The sequence below is a fragment of the Bombina bombina genome, chromosome 5 (assembly GCF_027579735.1).
Source record: "Bombina bombina isolate aBomBom1 chromosome 5, aBomBom1.pri, whole genome shotgun sequence".
In the NCBI taxonomy this organism is placed as follows: Eukaryota; Metazoa; Chordata; class Amphibia; order Anura; family Bombinatoridae; genus Bombina; species Bombina bombina.
This window is the reverse complement of record NC_069503.1, coordinates 514269384-514289606: the sequence shown is the minus strand read 5'-3', so window position 1 is coordinate 514289606 and position 20223 is coordinate 514269384. Positions and strand designations below refer to the sequence as shown.

The 20223-nt window shown below is 36.1% G+C and overlaps 1 protein-coding gene across 1 annotated transcript in view; it reads right to left on the bottom strand.

Annotated features, from left to right (window-relative positions):
* BBS9 (Bardet-Biedl syndrome 9) overlaps nt 1–20223 on the bottom strand; it is a 1102055-nt gene that overhangs the window by 141194 nt on the left and 940638 nt on the right. The window contains exon 20 of the mRNA XM_053714434.1: nt 873–1055. Coding sequence (XP_053570409.1) covers nt 873–1055 — 183 coding nt within the window. The remainder of the gene's footprint in view (nt 1–872; nt 1056–20223) is intronic.

Below are 20223 nucleotides of genomic sequence, written 5' to 3'. Positions count from 1 at the left end.
AGAGAATGAAGAAAATGTGATAATAGAAGTAAATTGCAAAGTTGTTGAAAATGTATAGTCTGTTTGATTTACGAAAGAAAAGATATAGGTTTCATGTCCCTTTAACAATGACTAGACTTGTATATTTATCTCATTTTTCTAACTTCGCTAAGTGATAAATCCCATTGTTGCCAGCATTGGAATATCTACGGACACTTTGCAGCAGGACAGTCAAATAAGCTGGTTATTGGAGTATTGACCATGCCCACCAATGGGTTCAACACTGCTCAGCCCCTTATGTTAATAATACACAATATCCATTAAATATTATATTATTGACCATAATTTGTGACCTATGTGTAACTTATAAGTGTTCTGTATTTTAAAGGTGGCAACCCTAACCACAGGTGATTCACAGATGCCGGATTACCAGATTAGAAGCATTATTTTATTATTCTGGTGTTTTTATGTTAAGTGCAGGAGACTCAGATGCAATATGCAAACGATATCGCCAAGTCTTCACCTCAGGGCAAATTTTTCAATGTGGGACTGACACCCAGAACAATTCTACTGTGGTAGAAGGAGATCATAAACTGTGACTGTCCCAGTATAAAACTGTAGCATCATTTTAAAACCCTAGTTATAAACATGATTACAAATCCTCATGATGCCGCATACTAATCACAATTTCTCCCAGTTCTTAGCCAAGATTTTTTGCTTATCCTGTGCCAAGGAAAACCTTTCATTGTTTCCTTTATTCTAGCAATCTAAATTTGACTACCATAGCAAAACAAATATGATAGGCCTTGTAATGGCCTAAATACAAATTGGCAGTAATTACCTTCATAATATACGGTAATTATGTTCACCATTTTTAGAAACAATCATCTTACCAGCTCTTGCCCATCCTGCAGTAATGGTAGGAATGTTGCCTGTAGAATGCCCATCTGGTCTTTGCTAAGTTTATGCCACAATCCAATCAGTATAATCATTAAATGGGTGGCACTCTTCAGTCTTATGAATGCTCTGGACAGGTTTTGTTGAGCTTCATCCATTGCATCTGATATACCAATTATCTGTCAAAGGAACAAACATACAAATCAGAATAGGGATCTGCATTATTTATTTTATATTAAAGTAGAAATTATACTTAAAGGGACACTGAACCCGAATTTGTTCATTTGTAATTCTGAAAGTGCATGCAATTTTAAGCAACTTTCTAATTTACTCCTATTATCAATTTATCTTCGTTCTCTTGCTATCTTTTCTTGAAAAGGAAGGCATCTAAGCTTTATTTTGGTTTTAGTACTCTGGACAGCACTTTTTATTGGTGGATGAATTTATCCACCAATCATCAAGGACAACCCAGGTTGTTCAACAAAAATGGGCCGGCATCTAAACTTACATTCTTGCATTTCAAATAAATATACCAAGAGAATGAAGATAATTTGATAATAGGAGTAAATTCGAAATTTGATTTAAAATTCATGCTCAATCTAAATCACGGAATTAAATTTTTGGGTACAGTGTCCCTTTAAAGTTACATAAAACCCAAAATGTTTCTTTCATGTTTTAGATAGAGAATACAATTTAAACAACTTTCCAATTTACTTCTATTATCTAATTTGCTTCATTCTTTAGATATTCTTTGTTAAAGAAATAGTAATGCGTGAATAGTGAGCCAATCACATGTAGCATCTATGTGGTGCCACCAACCAGCAGTTATTAAGCCTATCTAGATATGCTTTTCAACAAAGGATATCAAGAGAATGAAGCAAATTATATAAAAGAAGTAAATTGAAAAGTTGTTTAAAATTGCATGCTCTTTCTAAATCATGAAAGAAAAAAAACCGTGTTTCATGTCCCTTTAGAGAGACACAAATGACCCATTCCCCCCCCCCCAAAAAAAAAAAATCTAAAAGTTTTTTTTTTCCAGGACATTTTTTTCCCCAGAATGGACGGAGTGATCTAAAAACCTACAAATCCTATGTTTAATGCTGCAGTATCTCACCACCTTTTTCTAATCTTATGGATATGTGGCTTGTTAACCTTTTCATTGTCACCGTTTATTGTAAAAAAAAAAATGACATTATCGCTAAGAAAAACATACCTATACTAAACATGTGAATACTGTTTGGCTCGTTGCAATCCAAATTCTTAATACTTAAAGGGATATTCCAACCAAAATTGGAAACCACATGGATGCATTTCGGTATTGAGCAGAAGCATTTTTGTAATATACATGTATTAGCAAAAATGCTTCTAATAAAAGCTATAGCTGTTTCTAAAGTGTATTTAAGTATGCGCGTGCACTAACATTTTAAACACAGCACTTGCTCAGAGAGCCTAAAGGTGCTTGTACCATCTGGTAATTACTCAATTCGTAAATTGCTGACATGATACAAGCCCCACTGATGATCTGAGCAGCTGCATTATTTAAAATGTGAGTGCAGTGACAATATCTAGCTGTGCTTCACATGCACGTGCAGAGAAAAATGTTAACTCTAAAACAGTGATAACTCTTACTAGACGCATTTTTGCCAATGCATGTATATTGCAAATATGTTTCTATTCAAATATGTAATAAATCTATGTGCATTTAATTTTTGACTGGAATGTCCCTTTAACAGTTTACAGCGCCAATTTTCACTTCAAATTTCACAGCTAAAAGTACTCGATAAACCTAAGAAAACACATTTCGAATTATTAACAAGTACCCTAAAAAGCTTTAGAATGAAACATAACCCTCACCGTATAGGATGATGTTAGGAATTAACGTCACTAAACAGATACAAATGCTACAGGAATCAATCAATTAACATTAAAAAATTTACTAATAAGCACTTTTTTACAGTAAATTTTTTTCGCAAAGAACAAACACAAATGCTGCTATATCTATAATGCCCCTAAATCCTTTAAAGAGACAAACACACATATCTATGGTTTTGTTGCAGAACAGGTTAATTGCACACATCACCTGTTAGCACCACTACTCGTTACAAAAAAAGGATCAATTTATCAAACAGGCCCTTCAACCTGAGATCTCTAAATTGTTATTTTGTGCGTCCTTAAAGGGACACTGAACCCAAATTTTTTCTTTTGTAATTCAAAAAGAGCATGCAATTTTAAGCAACTTTCTAATTTACTCCTATTATCAATTTTTCTTCGTTCTCTTGCTATCTTTATTTGAAAAAGAAGGCATCTAAGCTTTTTTGGGTTCAGTACTCTGGACAGCACTTTTTTATTGGTGGATGAATTTATCCACCAATCAGCAAGGTTGTTCACCAAAAATGGGCCGGCATCTAAACTTACATTCTTGCATTTCAAATAAAGATACCAAGAGAATGAAGAAAATTTTATAATAGAAGTAAATTAGAAAGTTGCTTAAAAATTCATGCTCAATCTGAATCACGAAAGAAAATTTTTGGTTACAGTGTCCCTTTAACCCTTTTGCTGCTCAGCCTTTTTTACGCTGAGCCAATTTTGAGCCTTTTTTGCTACCTACATTTAAACCCTATTGTAAGTCAAATCTTAGTGAGTGACCCACACAAATTATATTATTGTTGTTTTTTTTCAGCAGATTCACAATATACCATTATTATATTTATAATTGATGGCAAGTAAGATATCTGCAGCAAAAACTGTTAAAAACTTTTTTTTTATAATTTTGAAGATTTTAGTAAATAATATTTAAAAATGGCTAAGTGACCACTGCTGTTGCTGTAACCACCTTACTAAATTGTCATCAAGGGTAGCCACATGTGAAATAGGGGCTATTATAAATTTTGGGGATTATAATATAGATTAGAGAGGCCCCATTGTACAGTAGAGAAATAAAACACACAGCATATTACTAGTAAGCCTTTTAGCAAACCAATGCTTTTCTGGCCTCAACAGACTGCTCGCAGAAGACTAATAAATCTGCTGTCAGCAAGATATCGAGAAAATGCACTCGTTAGCTGCAGAAAGCAAATAATTTATTAAAATGTAGATGAAATGAATCTCTTGCATTTATGACTACCAAGAGATAGGAAGAGATGGGCAGCAGGAAAGAAAGTCACGCAAAATACTACGCCCATGAGAAAAGACTTTGTATGCCGTCTCCTTCCATTTCAGTTTATTATAGTGAGTTATCTTTGGTGAAGGTGATGAGTTGTCTGAATCAGGATAAAATGTTTCCTATTATTAATACAGAAAATGTACAATCCTTTCCAAAACATAGATAACCTGAGCTACAATGTGGAATTTATATCTAGCAAACATTTTAACAGACATCGCTAAAGTACACTACCGTTAGCACAGAACATTCCGTACAGCAGAAGTACATATGCTACTGGCATTAGAATTGACAAACAATCACATAGTTTTCAATTTCAAATTGCTTGGCTCTTAAAAATGATATAGTTTCTCCATGAAAGATATAATCAGTATTTTTTAAATGTTAAAATATTACTTATTTGCAGGGATTTCAGTGCAATCTGAAGAGATTCGATTTTAGGGTGACTGAGACTGTGGCTTAGTTCAATAAAACATGCTTGCGGGAAAAAAACTTGCAGCAACATCACAACTTTAAAATTTATAACCGCCAGTTGTCACAGCTGCGAGTTTCTAGTCACTTTTGTTTTCGTGCAAAGGAACAGCATCTCGTAACCATTCGCTTCTCTGCACAGTGAAGGATGCAGGCATCACAAAAACGTGTTCAAGACAGTACAGAAAACCCCCCATATAAAATAACTCTTTCTATAAACCAGTCCAGGCTAACATACACACAAAAGAAAACAGTTAAAGAGCTATAAAAGAAAATTAAATCTGAGACAACCTTGTCAGCTTTGACATAGTGACATGGCCGCGAGATGACATATTATACAGGGGCAAAAGAACCATTATAAGTCCTGTATGCTGGTCCTCTAGAACAGCCTAGAATGTCCATGACGAGCCCCTGGAGACACCTTTTGTACTAGCCAGTGAGGCTACTTTTCACTAAAAAAACAGATGTCAATATTTTACAATTACAAACAAAAATCTACATAAACCATTTTGCAAGCTTGTTTCCTAAATGCTACGGGTGTAATTATTGTTTTTACGGGGTTGGTACTGGTTCTGTTTGAAGTGAAATGTGTTGGGCACCACAAGCAACTATAGGTATAAATGAAAGGAACGTCCATGAGAGAAATGCTGGAAAATATAGGTGAAGTGATGTTTAATGAATTTCTAACATGATCAGCCTTTACAATGATGCCATAGTAACAACCTTAAAGCGTCTATGAATCTAGGCTTGGAAGTTATATCAGTCATTCATGACTGCATGGACACATTTCTGGAGCTTTCATGGAGCCACTGAAGTCAAAACAAGGCTTTTATCATTCAGAGTGTACAATTTAAAAAAAAGAAAATCAACTCACTTTTGTTTTCTAATTTACTTTTCTTAGAATCCTTTGTTGAAACTTCACTCTTTTGCTTGAGAACATACTGTGGTAGGCTAATGGGGCGTGCCGTGGCCGGACTTTTAGCCGACGGACACTTGGCCGACGGACACTTGGCCGACGGACATTTGGCCGAAACACAAGTGGCTGTCAGATAACAGTCCGGCCACGAGATAGATAGATTTGATAGATAGATACATAGATTAGATAGATTGATCAATAGATGCAATAGATACATTTGATAGATACGATAGATAGATAGATTTGATAGATAAATAGATAGATTTGATAGATAGATAATTTCCCAGACAGAGAATTACAAAACGTGCGGCCTGGGACCCATGGTAAGGTTCCCAGAGGCAGTTGCGGCGCCCGAGGCTCTGATTAGAACAGAGCACTCTGGAACGTATGTGCCCTCGGCCGAAATCGGAACATTCTTTAGCTTTCTGTCTGTCAGCCAAATGTCCATCGGCCAAATGTCCGTCTGCCAAATGTCCGTCTGCCAAATGTCCTTCTGCCAAATGTCCTTCTGCATTTTGTCAGAGCACCGGGGCGTGCATGTGTCAAGCAAAATATGGCAGCAATGTTTGTGACCATGTTAGGCTTTTAGTGCCCAAGAGACATGCGCACACCCCTCTTTGGAAAAGTGTCTCTCGTCCAATATACTGACATATGCAAGTAATGATACATAAAGGTTGTAACACTATACCATATAATTTCATACATATACCATATAAACAGTTTTGAAACCTTTAGCTACAAACAAGAATAGTTACAAACTGTTGTCAGTTAAAGTATGGCTGTATGTAGAAGTTAATAAAATGGCTTAACATAATTTGTGTACCAGTAAGACTCTAGAGAAACTGAGGTAAATGCATCATGCTAATGTGAAATAAAAAAATGAGTCTTCAGGCTCGCGGAAACAGCAGTTATGAAGGAGCGGTCTAAAGACTGCTGCTCCATAACTGATCCATTGCCTCCGAGGCTGTGGTCTTCAATACGCCCGATCCTTTACGATCGGGCAGATTGATACCCGCGAATCTGCAAGGGGCGGCATTGTACAAGCAGTTCACAAGAACTGCTTGTGCAATGATAAATGCTGACAGCGTATGCTGTCGGCATTTATCAATGTGTGGCGGACATGATACGCTACATTGTATCATGTCCGTCCACACTTTAATAAATCGGTCCCTAAAAGTGCATCTACTACACATTGTGCTTAAGGGCAGGGCTCTCCTCACCTTTTGTGGAAAACTTCACTTTTAGGGGTAGATTTATCAAGCAGTGGATGCTGCAATCTACCCCCGAAGTTTCAGGTCCACCTGAAACTTAAGTTAAGAAGCTTTAAATAAATATTATAGAACCTCTATTGTCTTTATTCAAAAAGACACACTGCTCATTTTCAAGGGTGCATATTCAAAAAGAAATGCAGGAAAAATACAAGGCCCTATATTTGAGTGAACATTTATATTCTAGTGAAAATATATTCAAACTACTGTATTAATAAATCTGTTTGCGATTTTATACCATCACATCGTAGTCTATGTTGGTGCTTCCCAGCTCTTGTACTATAAGACTAAAATACTTTGGTGTCTTTTTTTCACAGAAAGTTATAAACATTACCTGCTTTGTGAATTAAAGGGACAGTCTACTCCATAATTGTTATTGTTTAAAAAGATAGATAATCCCTCTATTACCCATTCCCCAGTTTTGCATAACCAATACGGCTATATTAACACACTTTTTACCTCTGTGATTACCTTGTATCTAAGCCTCTGCAGACTGCCCCCTTATCTCAGTTCTTTTGACAGACTTGCATTTTAGCCAATCAGTGCTGACTCATAAGTGACTCCACGGGCGTGAGCACAATGTTATCTATATGGCACACGTGAACCTTCTAAGCCTTCGAGGGCTTAGAAATTACCATATGAGCCTACCTAGGTTTAGCTTTCAACAAAGAATACCAAGAGAACAAATAACATTTAAAGATAAAAGTAAATAGGAAAGTTGTTTAAAATGATGTGCCCTATCGGAATTATGAAAGTTTATTTTGACTAGACTGTCCTTTTAAAATCCTTGTTCTAAAGAATCTGCTCAAATCCCTTTATCAACACCTTGAATGGGTCTAGGGTTGCTAACGATTTTTTGAAGAAAATAATGGAGATTAGGAAATCGACAAACTATATATTAGTTACTGAAAAAAAACACTCTTTTACCACTTGATATAGTTTGGTACAACAACATTTTTCATACAAATCACCTTTATTCACACAGTCTAGCTGAATACATTCAACAACTTTCTGCAAGTCCCTGAATTCTATTTCTCATTTAAGGCAGAGTGGGAGTAAAGACATGAAACTGTCAGATACATCAAAATTACTAACTAAAAAAAAGAGTACAAAAGTACAATATTAAATGTTTAAAATGAATATTTTACATGTTGTGAAAATGTGCACATAAATAAGGGAGCCTGGAAGACTGTAAAAAATGTTTGGGCAAATAAGGAGAGATCCATTAAAATAATGGAGGTTTGACAACTATAATTGGGACACTAAATGATTGTAACACACAAAATGATTGTTACTGTGGCATTATGATCCTGGTGCTATTAGTTGACAGATGTGATTGTGCCCTCATTAAAACCTTTATTAATATCTGTCTTGCCCCCCAGGCATACACTCAGTGTGGGAGGTTAAACTGAAAAACCCAGAACTTTTTGACAATGGTATTTATCTACTTTCAAAATTTACCATAACTTTAATATAAGCCCTTCACCTAAATTTACAACTTCCTCTTTGGAATGTTCCAAAGCAGTTATCCCTAATATCTAAATAATAAAAAGAATAATAAAGAGTTACAGTAATAAAATGCTCACAGTGGCAGAAAAGTATATAAAAAATCACTCTGAAATAAAAAAAACAAACACAGTTAATTAATACACTGTTATAATAACCTGAACTTATTAAAATCCCACAAGAGCAAAACAAAACATGAAAAGCACATGAAAAATATAATGTAAATGTGGTATTTAAAAGGGAAATATTGCATAGAAGTATTGTGATGATAATCTTGTAAGAACAGACTACTAAACCAATACCACTCAATGTTCTTTCCATACCCAACACGACTTACAGCTGTCCTCCACTAATGTCATGTGGTGAGTGGGTATCACGGACTCCAATTATGCCTTTATATATCATTGATTGATCCTTTTGTATTCCTCTTAAAAGTCTGCAGTCACCTACAGCAGTGAGGGCCAACTTCCTAACACATGAGGTCTGCAGATCAATATATTAGAAACTTTAAGCACAGTGTATTATTTTATGGATATTAAACACAGAAAGAAAACATTTCCTATAACTGTAAGTAACGTTGCAGGGCTTATATGAGTTTGCCCACTAACCAGAAGTCCCCAAAGCACATATATTTAGTTTCACTTTTTCCTGGGACCACAAACACTATGGCACACATTCACAGATCTACCCCGTGGGCTGCCAGTTGGCTATACTTGAGCTATATTAAAGGGACAGTCAACCATAGAATTGTTATTGTTTTAAAAGATAGATAATCCCTTTATTACTCATTCCCCAGTTTTGCATAACCAACACAGTTATATTAATATACTTTTTACCTCTGTGATTACCTTGCATCTAGGAACCGTATTCCAGCCCCTGATCACATGACTGTGACTGTTTATTATCTATTGTCTTGCATTTAGCATTGTTTTGTGCTAAATCTTAAATAACCCCCTGTGCCTGTACACAGTGTTATCTATATGGCCCACGTGTACTTTCTGTCTCTTTGTGTTGAAAAGAGATTTAAAAAGCATGTGATAAGAGGCAGCCCTCAAAGGCTTAGAAATTAGCATATGAGCCTACCTATGTTTAGTTTAAACTAAGAATACCAAGAGAAAAATGCAAATTTGATGATAAAAGTAAATTGGAAAGTCAATTAAAATTAAAAGTCCTATCTGAATAATGAAAGTTTAATTTATCCTTGACTGTCCCTTTAACCCCTGAATACCCCTGCACATATTTTTACATAATAAGATCCAATGGCACTCATGTTTGTCCCAGTATAAACAAAACAATATACCTGTAGAGAAGGAGATGTTTCAATTATGTGTTTGGCAAGTAGCATCTGATTTCATAACCCTTATTTTGTGCTACTGGTGAATAACTAACTATAAAGAAATAGAGAACATATAACAAAAATAGAGAACAGTTTAACTGGGAAAAAGAAAGGTAAATGGAATTTTCAATTAAATGCAGACTTTCCAACTTATTTTGAATGAAGATGCTTGCAGGCTAGAGTAGAGTAGCTCTTTGACGCATGTATATTTAAACACCTTAATATTTTAAGTTTAACTTCATTTTGTTTCCTTCTTCTGGTTCCTGATGTTGCCTGTGTGCCTGCCAGTCCAAGACCTGTGGCTATCAGGACTACTCTCCTGGCTCCTGATTAGGCACTGTCTTTGCTTGTGTGGTTTAGATCCTGGGCCTGCCTGACCATTCTTCTATCTCCTAACCCATCTGAAGACCATTAGTCTCTGCAGCCATCTACAGGTTTTACACTACCTGAATCTAGGGGCATGGCCTGGGTCTAAGCCAATGTGTAGAGGCAGTGTTGCTCTATCTGCTTCTCAGCCTGGACAAACATTCTCAACTCTGATACGATGTTGAGGAATGGATGAAACTGTGTTGACAAACAGGAAGTCAGCTACAGATAGGCTAGTAGTGCAAAAATCAGGTAATTCCACAGGGCAAAATCTTCCCAGATATTTCACTTTAAAGTAGTAAGCTGTTAACGAGCATTTAAACAGGGCAAAATCCGATGACATATTTTATTTCTTCTATGCCATAACATGTTAATTCACATCTCAAGGCCTCTCATCACTCAGATATAGGTCATCTGTCAATTCAACCAATCGTAGACCACCCAACCAAACTACTGAGGTCTGCACAGAAGTAGGTTACTCTAGTTCATTTACTCAGTCCAAACCCAATAACTTAGCTTGTATAGAACATGGATTACTTAATTAATACAAATATTTAGCCATAATACAAGGTTGTGACTGTTGTTGGAAAAAAACATATATAATTGCATAATTAATTAAAATATAACCCAGAAACTAACACCATTAATACTTAATTAAATGTATACTCCCTTAAATTCAGAGGCCTTTTAAGTGTCAATTTTCTCTCCACTTTTTAGTTAGATAAGCCACATGCAATAACATAGTAGCTGGTGAAGCTGTTGACGACTATGAAGTAGAAGAAATGGAGAAACCTCCTTGTAGGATTTCTTGCAACCCTGTTAGGGCTTTCCTTGTATATTGATTCCACATTACCTAATTTAATATTAAAATGATATTGTCTATGCGTCAATGAAAGCACTATGCTTTACTTCGCTGGCATATCACACCTGTATATGTTAAAAATTATGTCAGAAAACAAAAATATTAGTGAGATAAGTGTAAAAATAAAACTTATATTTTTCACTATTTACACAATAATACCAAAAATAGTTTAAAAACAGACTACATTTAAGGACTGTCCCGTCATCAGAATTCCTTGAATCTTTTACTGTTTTATCAGTAAATTATCTATGTTCTTTTAGCCTCTGGAATTTCAACAGTGCAGATCCGGCACTAACTAAAGAATGAACAACATTGTAACAAAAAATGTGTTTATACTGTGGCATTTTGTCCTGCACTGTCATACTGGCGCCATTATATTACTTACAAAACATGGAAATAATATTCTGTAGACAATATTCTCTTCACAAAGCAGGGCATTCAGGCACAGCCAGGTATAGATCAGATGAACCAATTCTTGCCGGGATCAAAAGTATTTAGTTAGAAGCTACTTTGTGAATAAACTTTACAGGAGCTATTGTGACATGGTGATACGTTATCTCTGCAAGAGGCTTTGGAATGTAGAAACTGGATTTGAGAGAATTGGTGGATACATAAAAAATACTGATAACATAAACCTGCAAATCTCCATTCTGCTCATCCTTAAAAAACACCTTCACATTTGGCTGCACAAAAGTGATTCCTCTTACTCCAATACGTTAATTAACTAGAAGTAGTGACCCAAAAATCACTTTTGTTAAAGGGACATGAAATCCAAATTTTTTTTTATGATTCAGATAGATAATACAATTTTAAAGAAAGTTTACAAATTACTTATATTATCAAATTTGCTTCGTTCCCATGGTATTCTTTGTTGAAGAGATATCTAGATAGGCAGCATGCACATGTCTGCAGCACTACATGACAGGAGATAATGCTGCCATCTAGTGCTCTTACTAATGTATAAAAAAATTATTGCAAAACTGCTGACATATAGTGCTGCAGACATGTACACTCTCCTGAGCTTACTTTCCTGCCTTTCAACAAAGGATTACAAGATAATAAAGACAATTTGATAATAGAAGTAAATTGGAATCTGAATTGTGAAATAAAAATGTGGGGTTTTATGTCCCACCCTTTGAGTTCTAACCACTTTCCCACCTGGGTGCTAAGCTGTTATAATTTTTTTTTTTAATATTTTTTTTTAAACTTTTTTTTTTTTTCAGATCCCCAAGACTTACACTGTTGGAAAGGTTAGGCGATTACCTTTCCAACGGTGGGTTGGGGGTCTGTAGCTACTTAGATGCCTGAGATACAGGCTTCTAAGCAGCATGCCACCTGCTCCTATACTTAACTTTGTTAATTTTAAATAAAGTTGTGCTGTGACGTCATCACGTCATTGCGCGTGACGTCACCGTGCATAACGTGAAGCCCCACTGATGCCTGTCACTATGTAGGCCCGATCGCCGGGGTAAGAGCAGGTGGGATCCCCCAGATCTCCCGCAAGGTGGGAGAGTGCTAGCGACGGCTCTGAGCCGTCGTTAGCACTCAAGAGGGTAAAAGACAAAAATAGCACTGAACGTTTTAAGACAATGCATTAAAAATCAGTACATAGACACAGGCATAAATATATAAACACTGAACGTCAATTAAATAAGGAGGAAATTGATCTACTCTTCACCAAATAATTATTTCTTCATTATTTTTCTAATAAACACTCTTTATTCTTATGTATATAATTTATTATAACATTTGAAAAAAAAAAAACTTTATGTTGATTCACCAAGATCAAAATGAAATCCTTATACATCACATAATCTAAAGCTGTTTAGACTAGATGTTAAGCACTACAAAATTAGGAGCCCTAATGCAACCAACTTCAGTTTCATTATATTATTTTTGCTCTATATTTGAAAATATCAGAAGATGAACATTGTATATGTTACTTTTTTTGATGATCTGGTGTCATAAAAAGTGGTTGCTAAAGGGACAGTCCACATCTTAGTCATTTTAAAATCATACCTTAGATTAAGATGCACATAACCTTCTGCAGCCCTTTCTATATCATACAGCAGTCACAGTAAAAAGTTATCTTAAAATTATTATTGTTTCTGGTCACTTTGAAATGTCTGCCAAGCTCCGCCCACTGATGATATCACTATCTGGGCAGCATTAAAGGCTTCACAAGTTACAAAAGACTCACTAATTGGATTCAACAGACTGTCAATGCTATTTAGCAGAGTGCATAGATGAAGCCCAGATTGTGATGTCATCAGTGGGCAGAACTTGGCAGCCTTATTTTTTTTTTTTGCTTTAATGTGTTTAACCACTGCAAATGAAACATAGATACATTAATTTTGATGATAGTTAAGAATCATAGGCAGAAAAAATCTGTTTCATCTTTACTGTAAGCTTAATTAGTTTGTAGGATAGTCATGACCCCTTGGCATATTTAAGGGTATTTAAACCCAAAATGTCTCCTGTGTTATCCTGGACCTATATGTTCCAATAAAGTTGTGAAAATATCCTTGGTGATGTGGAAATTTTGACTTTGGAGATGTTAACCTGCAACCTTACCTAAATCTGAGATGGTGCCACTAGACCTTTTTTTAGGAAATATTATTATTTGTATATTTAAAAGCCATAGATTTATAGGCAACCCTTAAAGGGACAGTCAAGTCCAAAATAAAGTTTCATGATTCAGATAGGGCGTGTCATTTTAAACTTTACAATTTACATTTATCACCATTTTTGCTTTGTTCTCTTGGTATTCTTAGTTGAAAGCTAAACCTAGGAGGTTCATATGCTAATTTCTTAGACCTTGAAGGCCACCTCTAATCAGAATTTTTTTTGACAATTTTTCACCACTAGAGGGTGTTAGTTCATGTGTTTCATATAGATAATATTGAGCTCATGCACGTGAAGCTCCTAGGAGTGAGCACTGATTGGCTAAAATGCAAATCTGTCAAAAAAACTGAAATAAGGGGACAGTTTGCAAGAAGCTTAGATACAAGGTAATTACAGAGGTAAAACGTGTATTATTATAACTGTGTTGGTTATGCAAAACTGGGGAATATGTAATAAAGCGATTATCTACCTTTTTAAACAACAAAAATTCTGGTGTTGACTGTTCCTTTAAAGAGACAAGAAACCCAATTTTTTTCCTTCATGATTCAGATAGAACATGTGATTTTACAACAACTTTCTAATTTACTCCTGTTATATAATTTGTTTATTAATTCTCTTAGTGTTCTATGTTGAAAACAATTCCTAGGTAGGCTCAGGAGCTGCTTATTGGTGGCTGCACATATATGCCTTTTGCTATTGGCTCGCTCAATTTGTTCAGATAGTGCTCCCAGTAGTGCATTGCTGCTTCTTCAACAAAGGATGCTAAGAGAATGAAGCAAAGCAGATAATAGAAGTAAACTAGAAAATTGTTTAAAACTGTATTCTTGGCCTGAATTATGAAGGAACATTTTTGGGTTTTGCGTCCTTTTAAAGCTTCTAAAATATTGATCTATGACCCTCATGAGTTAGGAAGTTGGCCATTACTGGTTTACAACCTTTTTTTTTTTTTTTGGATTATAATGTCCCTTTAAAATGTGTGCTTTTCTGATACTCTGACAAATACATTTAGCAGGAAACGATAATAAATAGGAACATTTGATGTATGTACATTTTATTAAAAGATTCTTATTAGTGCTTTTATTTGTGCATATACAAATCTTCAAGATTAACCTCTTTTTGAATAGGTTTGTTTGATCACATTTACCTCTCAATGCGATAAAATCTGTTATATATCCCCAATTTGAAAAGGTAGAGCAAAATATGTATCTTATCTATCAGCTAAAACATCTGCAGCAAATTACACAGAAATGAACATGCCAGAGACTTAAAACGAATCTCTTGCAGATGCTTCAAACACAAAGATGTTATGTAAAAAGAGAGATGTGCCAAGCACTAGATAAGAAAATCCAGAGGAACGAGTACTTGAAAAAAAAATATCTTACACCTTCAGCTTATCCTTACTGGATACTTGCCATAAAAATCATAATAAATGTTTGATTATCAAATAAATATATACATGTGATGTCTGATCCTATATTGAACTTTGGTGTGCAAGCTGCTAAAGGGGGGGCATTTTCTGACATCTGAAATCTGTGAAAATGAATTTCTTTGTAGATAAAGGTCAGAAAAGCACCTGTGTGGAACAGGTATATAATTCTCCCAACTGGAATCATTTTATTCTTTATGATCAAATACTGCTGCTTAAGAAAACAGAACTGCTCCAGATGTTAAGTGGATTGCACTTCTAACAGGACAATTATTTGTTTTCTAAAAAGTATGTGTTTATAATATGGTGTCTGTGCAGTTCCTGAAGTCCTTGATGTTGTAATCTAACTTTGTACAGATGACTTAAAGGGACATTGAACTCTGAGATTGTACTATAAAAGGTTTCATTATATGTAGTTATAAAATAAAAACAACAACAAAAAAAAATAAATTTTCAGTATAGTGAATTTTGTCCCCTTTTCCTAAAATTTAATTCTGAAAATTGTGTGAAGAGTTCAGCCTTTCACTGCTATATTCATATATACATATTAGCCTCAAGAAAGATGGAAACCCAGGTTACAACATGACGGCTTTATAAAGACTCAAACTATAGACTTATTTTTTTTAATATTTAAAAAAACATATAATTTGAGAGATATATATATAAGAGTACACAAGATGTATAGAGATGGCGCAGTGTGAGCAAGGTGATGAGTATAATAGCCTATTTAGGGCTATAAGCAATGTATAGTTAAATACTAAAGAATCACATATGTTCAGACAATTAGTGCAAAAATATTACTATACATAAATATGAAATACTAGAGATATAGCAATTATGGACACTGATTTAGGAAGTACACAAGGGTAGGACCTATATGTTCATAAGGTTGTAAAGAGTTCCTTATTGTGTCACAAAGTAGCAGGCAAATGAAAAATTCAGACTTAATCTTCTTCCAATCTTGTATGTATCCCCCTAAGGGTTATGCACTTACATTAAAAACCCTCAATCGAATGAGGTAAGGATGATTCAATAATGCTGGACAAGGATGTCGCCTCTTGGATATACAGTCACTGGCAGATGAAACTTTCTTTCTTTATTAGGTGCTTGTGCCCTTCTTGGTGTCCTGGTAGATGGAAACTTTCGATCTCAATCACCATACCATGTAAGAAAGTCAGAGAGAAATATATAGTGTAATACAGTTTATTAATATTACATATATATATATAGACAGACAAGTGCAAACTCACATTTAAAAACCTCAGCAAATGAGGTATGACAAAGGGCATATAAATAAAATGTCCCAAGTACAGATGGTACTATTACAGTCCAAATAGCTGTAGGTCTGCACTCCTTATCAGGAGTTATTAATCAAAGTGCCGGTGTGCATAGAGGGCAATCCTCGCCCTGTATAGTACCTGACGCATTTCCAAGGGTAAATAACTTTTCTTCCCTTCTTCATCAGTGCAGATCTACAGCTATTTGGACTGTAATAGTACCATCTGTACTTGGGACATTTTATTTATATGCCCTTTGTCATACCTCATTTGCTGAGGTTTTTAAAGAAAGTTTCATCTGCCAGTGACTGTATATCCAAGAGGCGACATCCTTGTCCAGCATTATTGAATCATCCTTACCTCATTCGATTGAGGGTTTTTAATGTAAGTGCATAACCCTTAGGGGGATACATACAAGATTGGAAGAAGATTAAGTCTGAATTTTTCATTTGCCTGCTACTTTGTGACACAATAAGGAACTCTTTACAACCTTATGAACATATAGGTCCTACCCTTGTGTACTTCCTAAATCAGTGTCCATAATTGCTATATCTCTAGTATTTCATATTTATGTATAGTAATATTTTTGCACTAATTGTCTGAACATATGTGATTCTTTAGTATTTAACTATACATTGCTTATAGCCCTAAATAGGCTATTATACTCATCACCTTGCTCACACTGCGCCATCTCTATACATCTTGTGTACTCTTATTTCTTTGGGAGGTATTGGGAACTCCTCCGACTTTTTGGAGATCGGCAGCTAGTGTGAGAGTACAGGTGCATATCCACGTATATAGGGGTATTTAAGAATTGTAAGTACGTGCCTCTAGACCTTAGTAGCACTGTAGGGTTAGCTAGAGGGGTTATTCCTAATAGCTTTCTGACTTTCATACTATATATATATATATATATAATAATTATTCTCAGGCTAATTTTTGCTCACTGTAAATCACTCTATCTAGGATATATTTAGGCTTAAATTACAAGTGGAGTGGTATTTTGCAAGACATTTCTAGTGTGAAAATACTACCACAAGTATATTACAGTTAAAAGTAAAGTTGTCCTGTTCAGGCATTAGTATCGACCAAGCACAACTTACTAGAGCTGAAAGCAAACCATGATTCCCATTTGAAGTTACCATAAACCAGTTACACTTTATACAAATGCAAATCACTAATACAATGGCCATTCAGCGGGTATAACTTTATTCCATCATCTCCATTACTGGTATAACAGGAATAAGCAATGTTTCGGGTATTACACCCTTACTCATGCTTATGTGTAACAGGTGCACACACCTCTTTTAAACCCAATGCATTAACCTTTCAATTGCCAGTATTCTAAACAATCTTTATACATTACTGCCACCTAGTGGTCAAATCTATTTACAATTAAAACAATGTACACAATGTATTCTATTCAAATAGATGCTATACTTGTTATTTTCTAAATACAGTATTGACCGTCATACACTATAGAAAACTACAAGAATATTTCTTTTTAGCAAAAGATGTATCCTATAACCTCAGAAAAATCATATAAATTACAAAAACACTGCCATGTCTAATTCCCTATTCAAACCCTTAGGGGCCATAGCTACTAGGTTATGGATCCAGAAGGATTCTTTTTGCTTTAATAGAAGCTCTCTATTACCCCCTCTTATATTTTGTCTTGCAGCCAAAAAATTACTGGCTACAGGGGCAGTAGAGTCCCCACGTCTGATGCTGGACCTATGTTGGCACAATCTGTCTCTGATCTTTCCTATGGTCTCACCTATGTAAATCCGCAGAGACATTTGATAAGAAAAATAAAATAGGAAGATTCACATGTATAGTGACCCTCAATCATACATTTCCTGACAGTTTGTGGATGTAAACAATTAGTTCCTTTTATGACCGAACTACAACAGGCACATCATAAACATGGGTAACTGCCCAAAATTCTTGGTGGTAATATATCTTAGTCCACCAGCTCTCGTTGTACAAATATAATTTTTCACTATAAGATCTCTTAAATTGGGAATTGGCCTATATGCAATTATAGGGGGCTTTAAAAACACAATTTATGCTTACCTGATAAATGTATTTCTCTAGTGGTGTATCCAGTCCACGGATCATCCATTACTTATGGGATATTCTCATTCCCAACAGGAAGTTGCAAGAGGACCCACAGCAAAGCTGTTATATAGCTCCTCCCCTTCCTACCATATCCAGTCATTCGACCGAAAACAAGCAGAGAAAGGAGAAACCATAGGGTGCAGTGGTGACTGTAGTTTAAATTTAAAAATAACCTGCCTTAAAATGACAGGGCGGGCCGTGGACTGGATACACCACTAGAGAAATAAATTTATCAGGTAAGCATAAATTGTGTTTTCTCTAGTAAGGTGTATCCAGTCCACGGATCATCCATTACTTATGGGATACCAATACCAAAGCTAAAGTACACGGATGAAGGGAAAGACAAGGCAGGAACTTAAACGGAAGGTACCACTGCCTGTAAAACCTTTCTCCCAAAAATAGCCTCTGAAGAAGCAAAAGTATCAAATTTGTAAAATTTTGAAAAAGTATGAAGCGAAGACCAAGTCGCCGCCTTGCAAATCTGTTCAACAGAGGCCTCATTTTTAAAGGCCCAGGTGGAAGCCACAGCTCTAGTAGAATGAGCTGTAATCCTTTCAGGGGGCTGCTGTCCAGCAGTCTCATAGGCTAAGCGTATTATGCTTCTTAGCCAAAAAGAAAGAGAGGTTGCCGAAGCCTTTTGACCTCTCCTCTGACCAGAGTAAACAACAAACAAAGCAGATGTTTGCCGAAAATCCTTAGTAGCTTGTAAGTAAAACTTTAAAGCACGAACCACGTCCAAATTGTGTAACAGACGTTCCTTCTTTGAAGAAGGATTAGGACACAAGGATGGAACAACAATCTCTTGATTGATATTCTTGTTAGATACCACCTTAGGTAAAAACCCAGGTTTGGTACGCAGGACTACCTTATCAGAATGAAAAATTAGATAAGGAGAATCACATTGTAAGGCAGCTAACTCGGAGACTCTACGAGCAGAGGAAATAGCTACCAAAAAAAGGACTTTCCAAGATAAAAGTTTTACATCAATGGAATGAAGAGGTTCAAACGGGACACCTTGAAGAACCTTAAGAACCAAATTTAAGCTCCATGGTGGAGCAACAGGTCTAAACACAGGCTTGATTCTGACTAAAGCTTGACAAAAAGCCTGCCAGACGTTTGTGCAAAAGAATAGACAGAGCAGAAATCTGTCCCTTTAAGGAACTAGCTGACAAACCTTTTTCCAAGCCTTCTTGGAGAAAAGATAATATCCTAGGAATCCTGACCTTACTCCATGAGTAGCCCTTGGATTCACACCAATAAAGATATTTACGCCATATTTTATGGTAAATTTTCCTGGTGACAGGCTTTCGTGCCTGTATTAAGGTATCAATGACTGACTCGGAGAAGCCACGCTTTGATAAAATCAAGCGTTCAATCTCCATGCAGTCAGTCTCAGAGAAATTAGATTTGGATGGAGGAAAGGGCCCAGAAGTAGAAGGTCCTGTCTCAGAGGCAGAGTCCATGGTGGAAAGGATGACATGTCCACTAGGTCTGCATACCAGGTCCTGCGTGGCCACGCAGGCGCTATTAAAATCACTGAGGCTTTCTCCTGCTTGATCTTGGCAATCAGTCGAGGGAGCAGAGGAAATGGTGGAAACACATAAGCCAGGTTGAAAGACCAGGGCGCTGCTAGAGCATCTATCAGCGTCGCCCTGGGGTCCCTGGACCTGGATCCGTAACAGGGAAGCTTGGCATTCTGTCGAGACGCCATGAGACCCAGTTCTGGTTTGCCCCAGCGATGACTCACTTGTGCAAACACCTCCGGATGGAGTTCCCACTCCCCCGGATGAAAAGTATGTCGACTTCGAAAATCCGCCTCCCAGTTCTCTACACCTGGGATATGGATAGCTGATAGATGGCAGGAGTGAAACTCCGCCCAGCAAATTATCTTTGAAACTTCTAACATCGCTTGGGAACCTCTTGTTCCCCCTTGATGGTTGATGTAAGCCACAGTCGTGATGTTGTCCGACTGAAATCTGATGTACCTCAGAGTTGCTAACTGAGGCCAAGCCT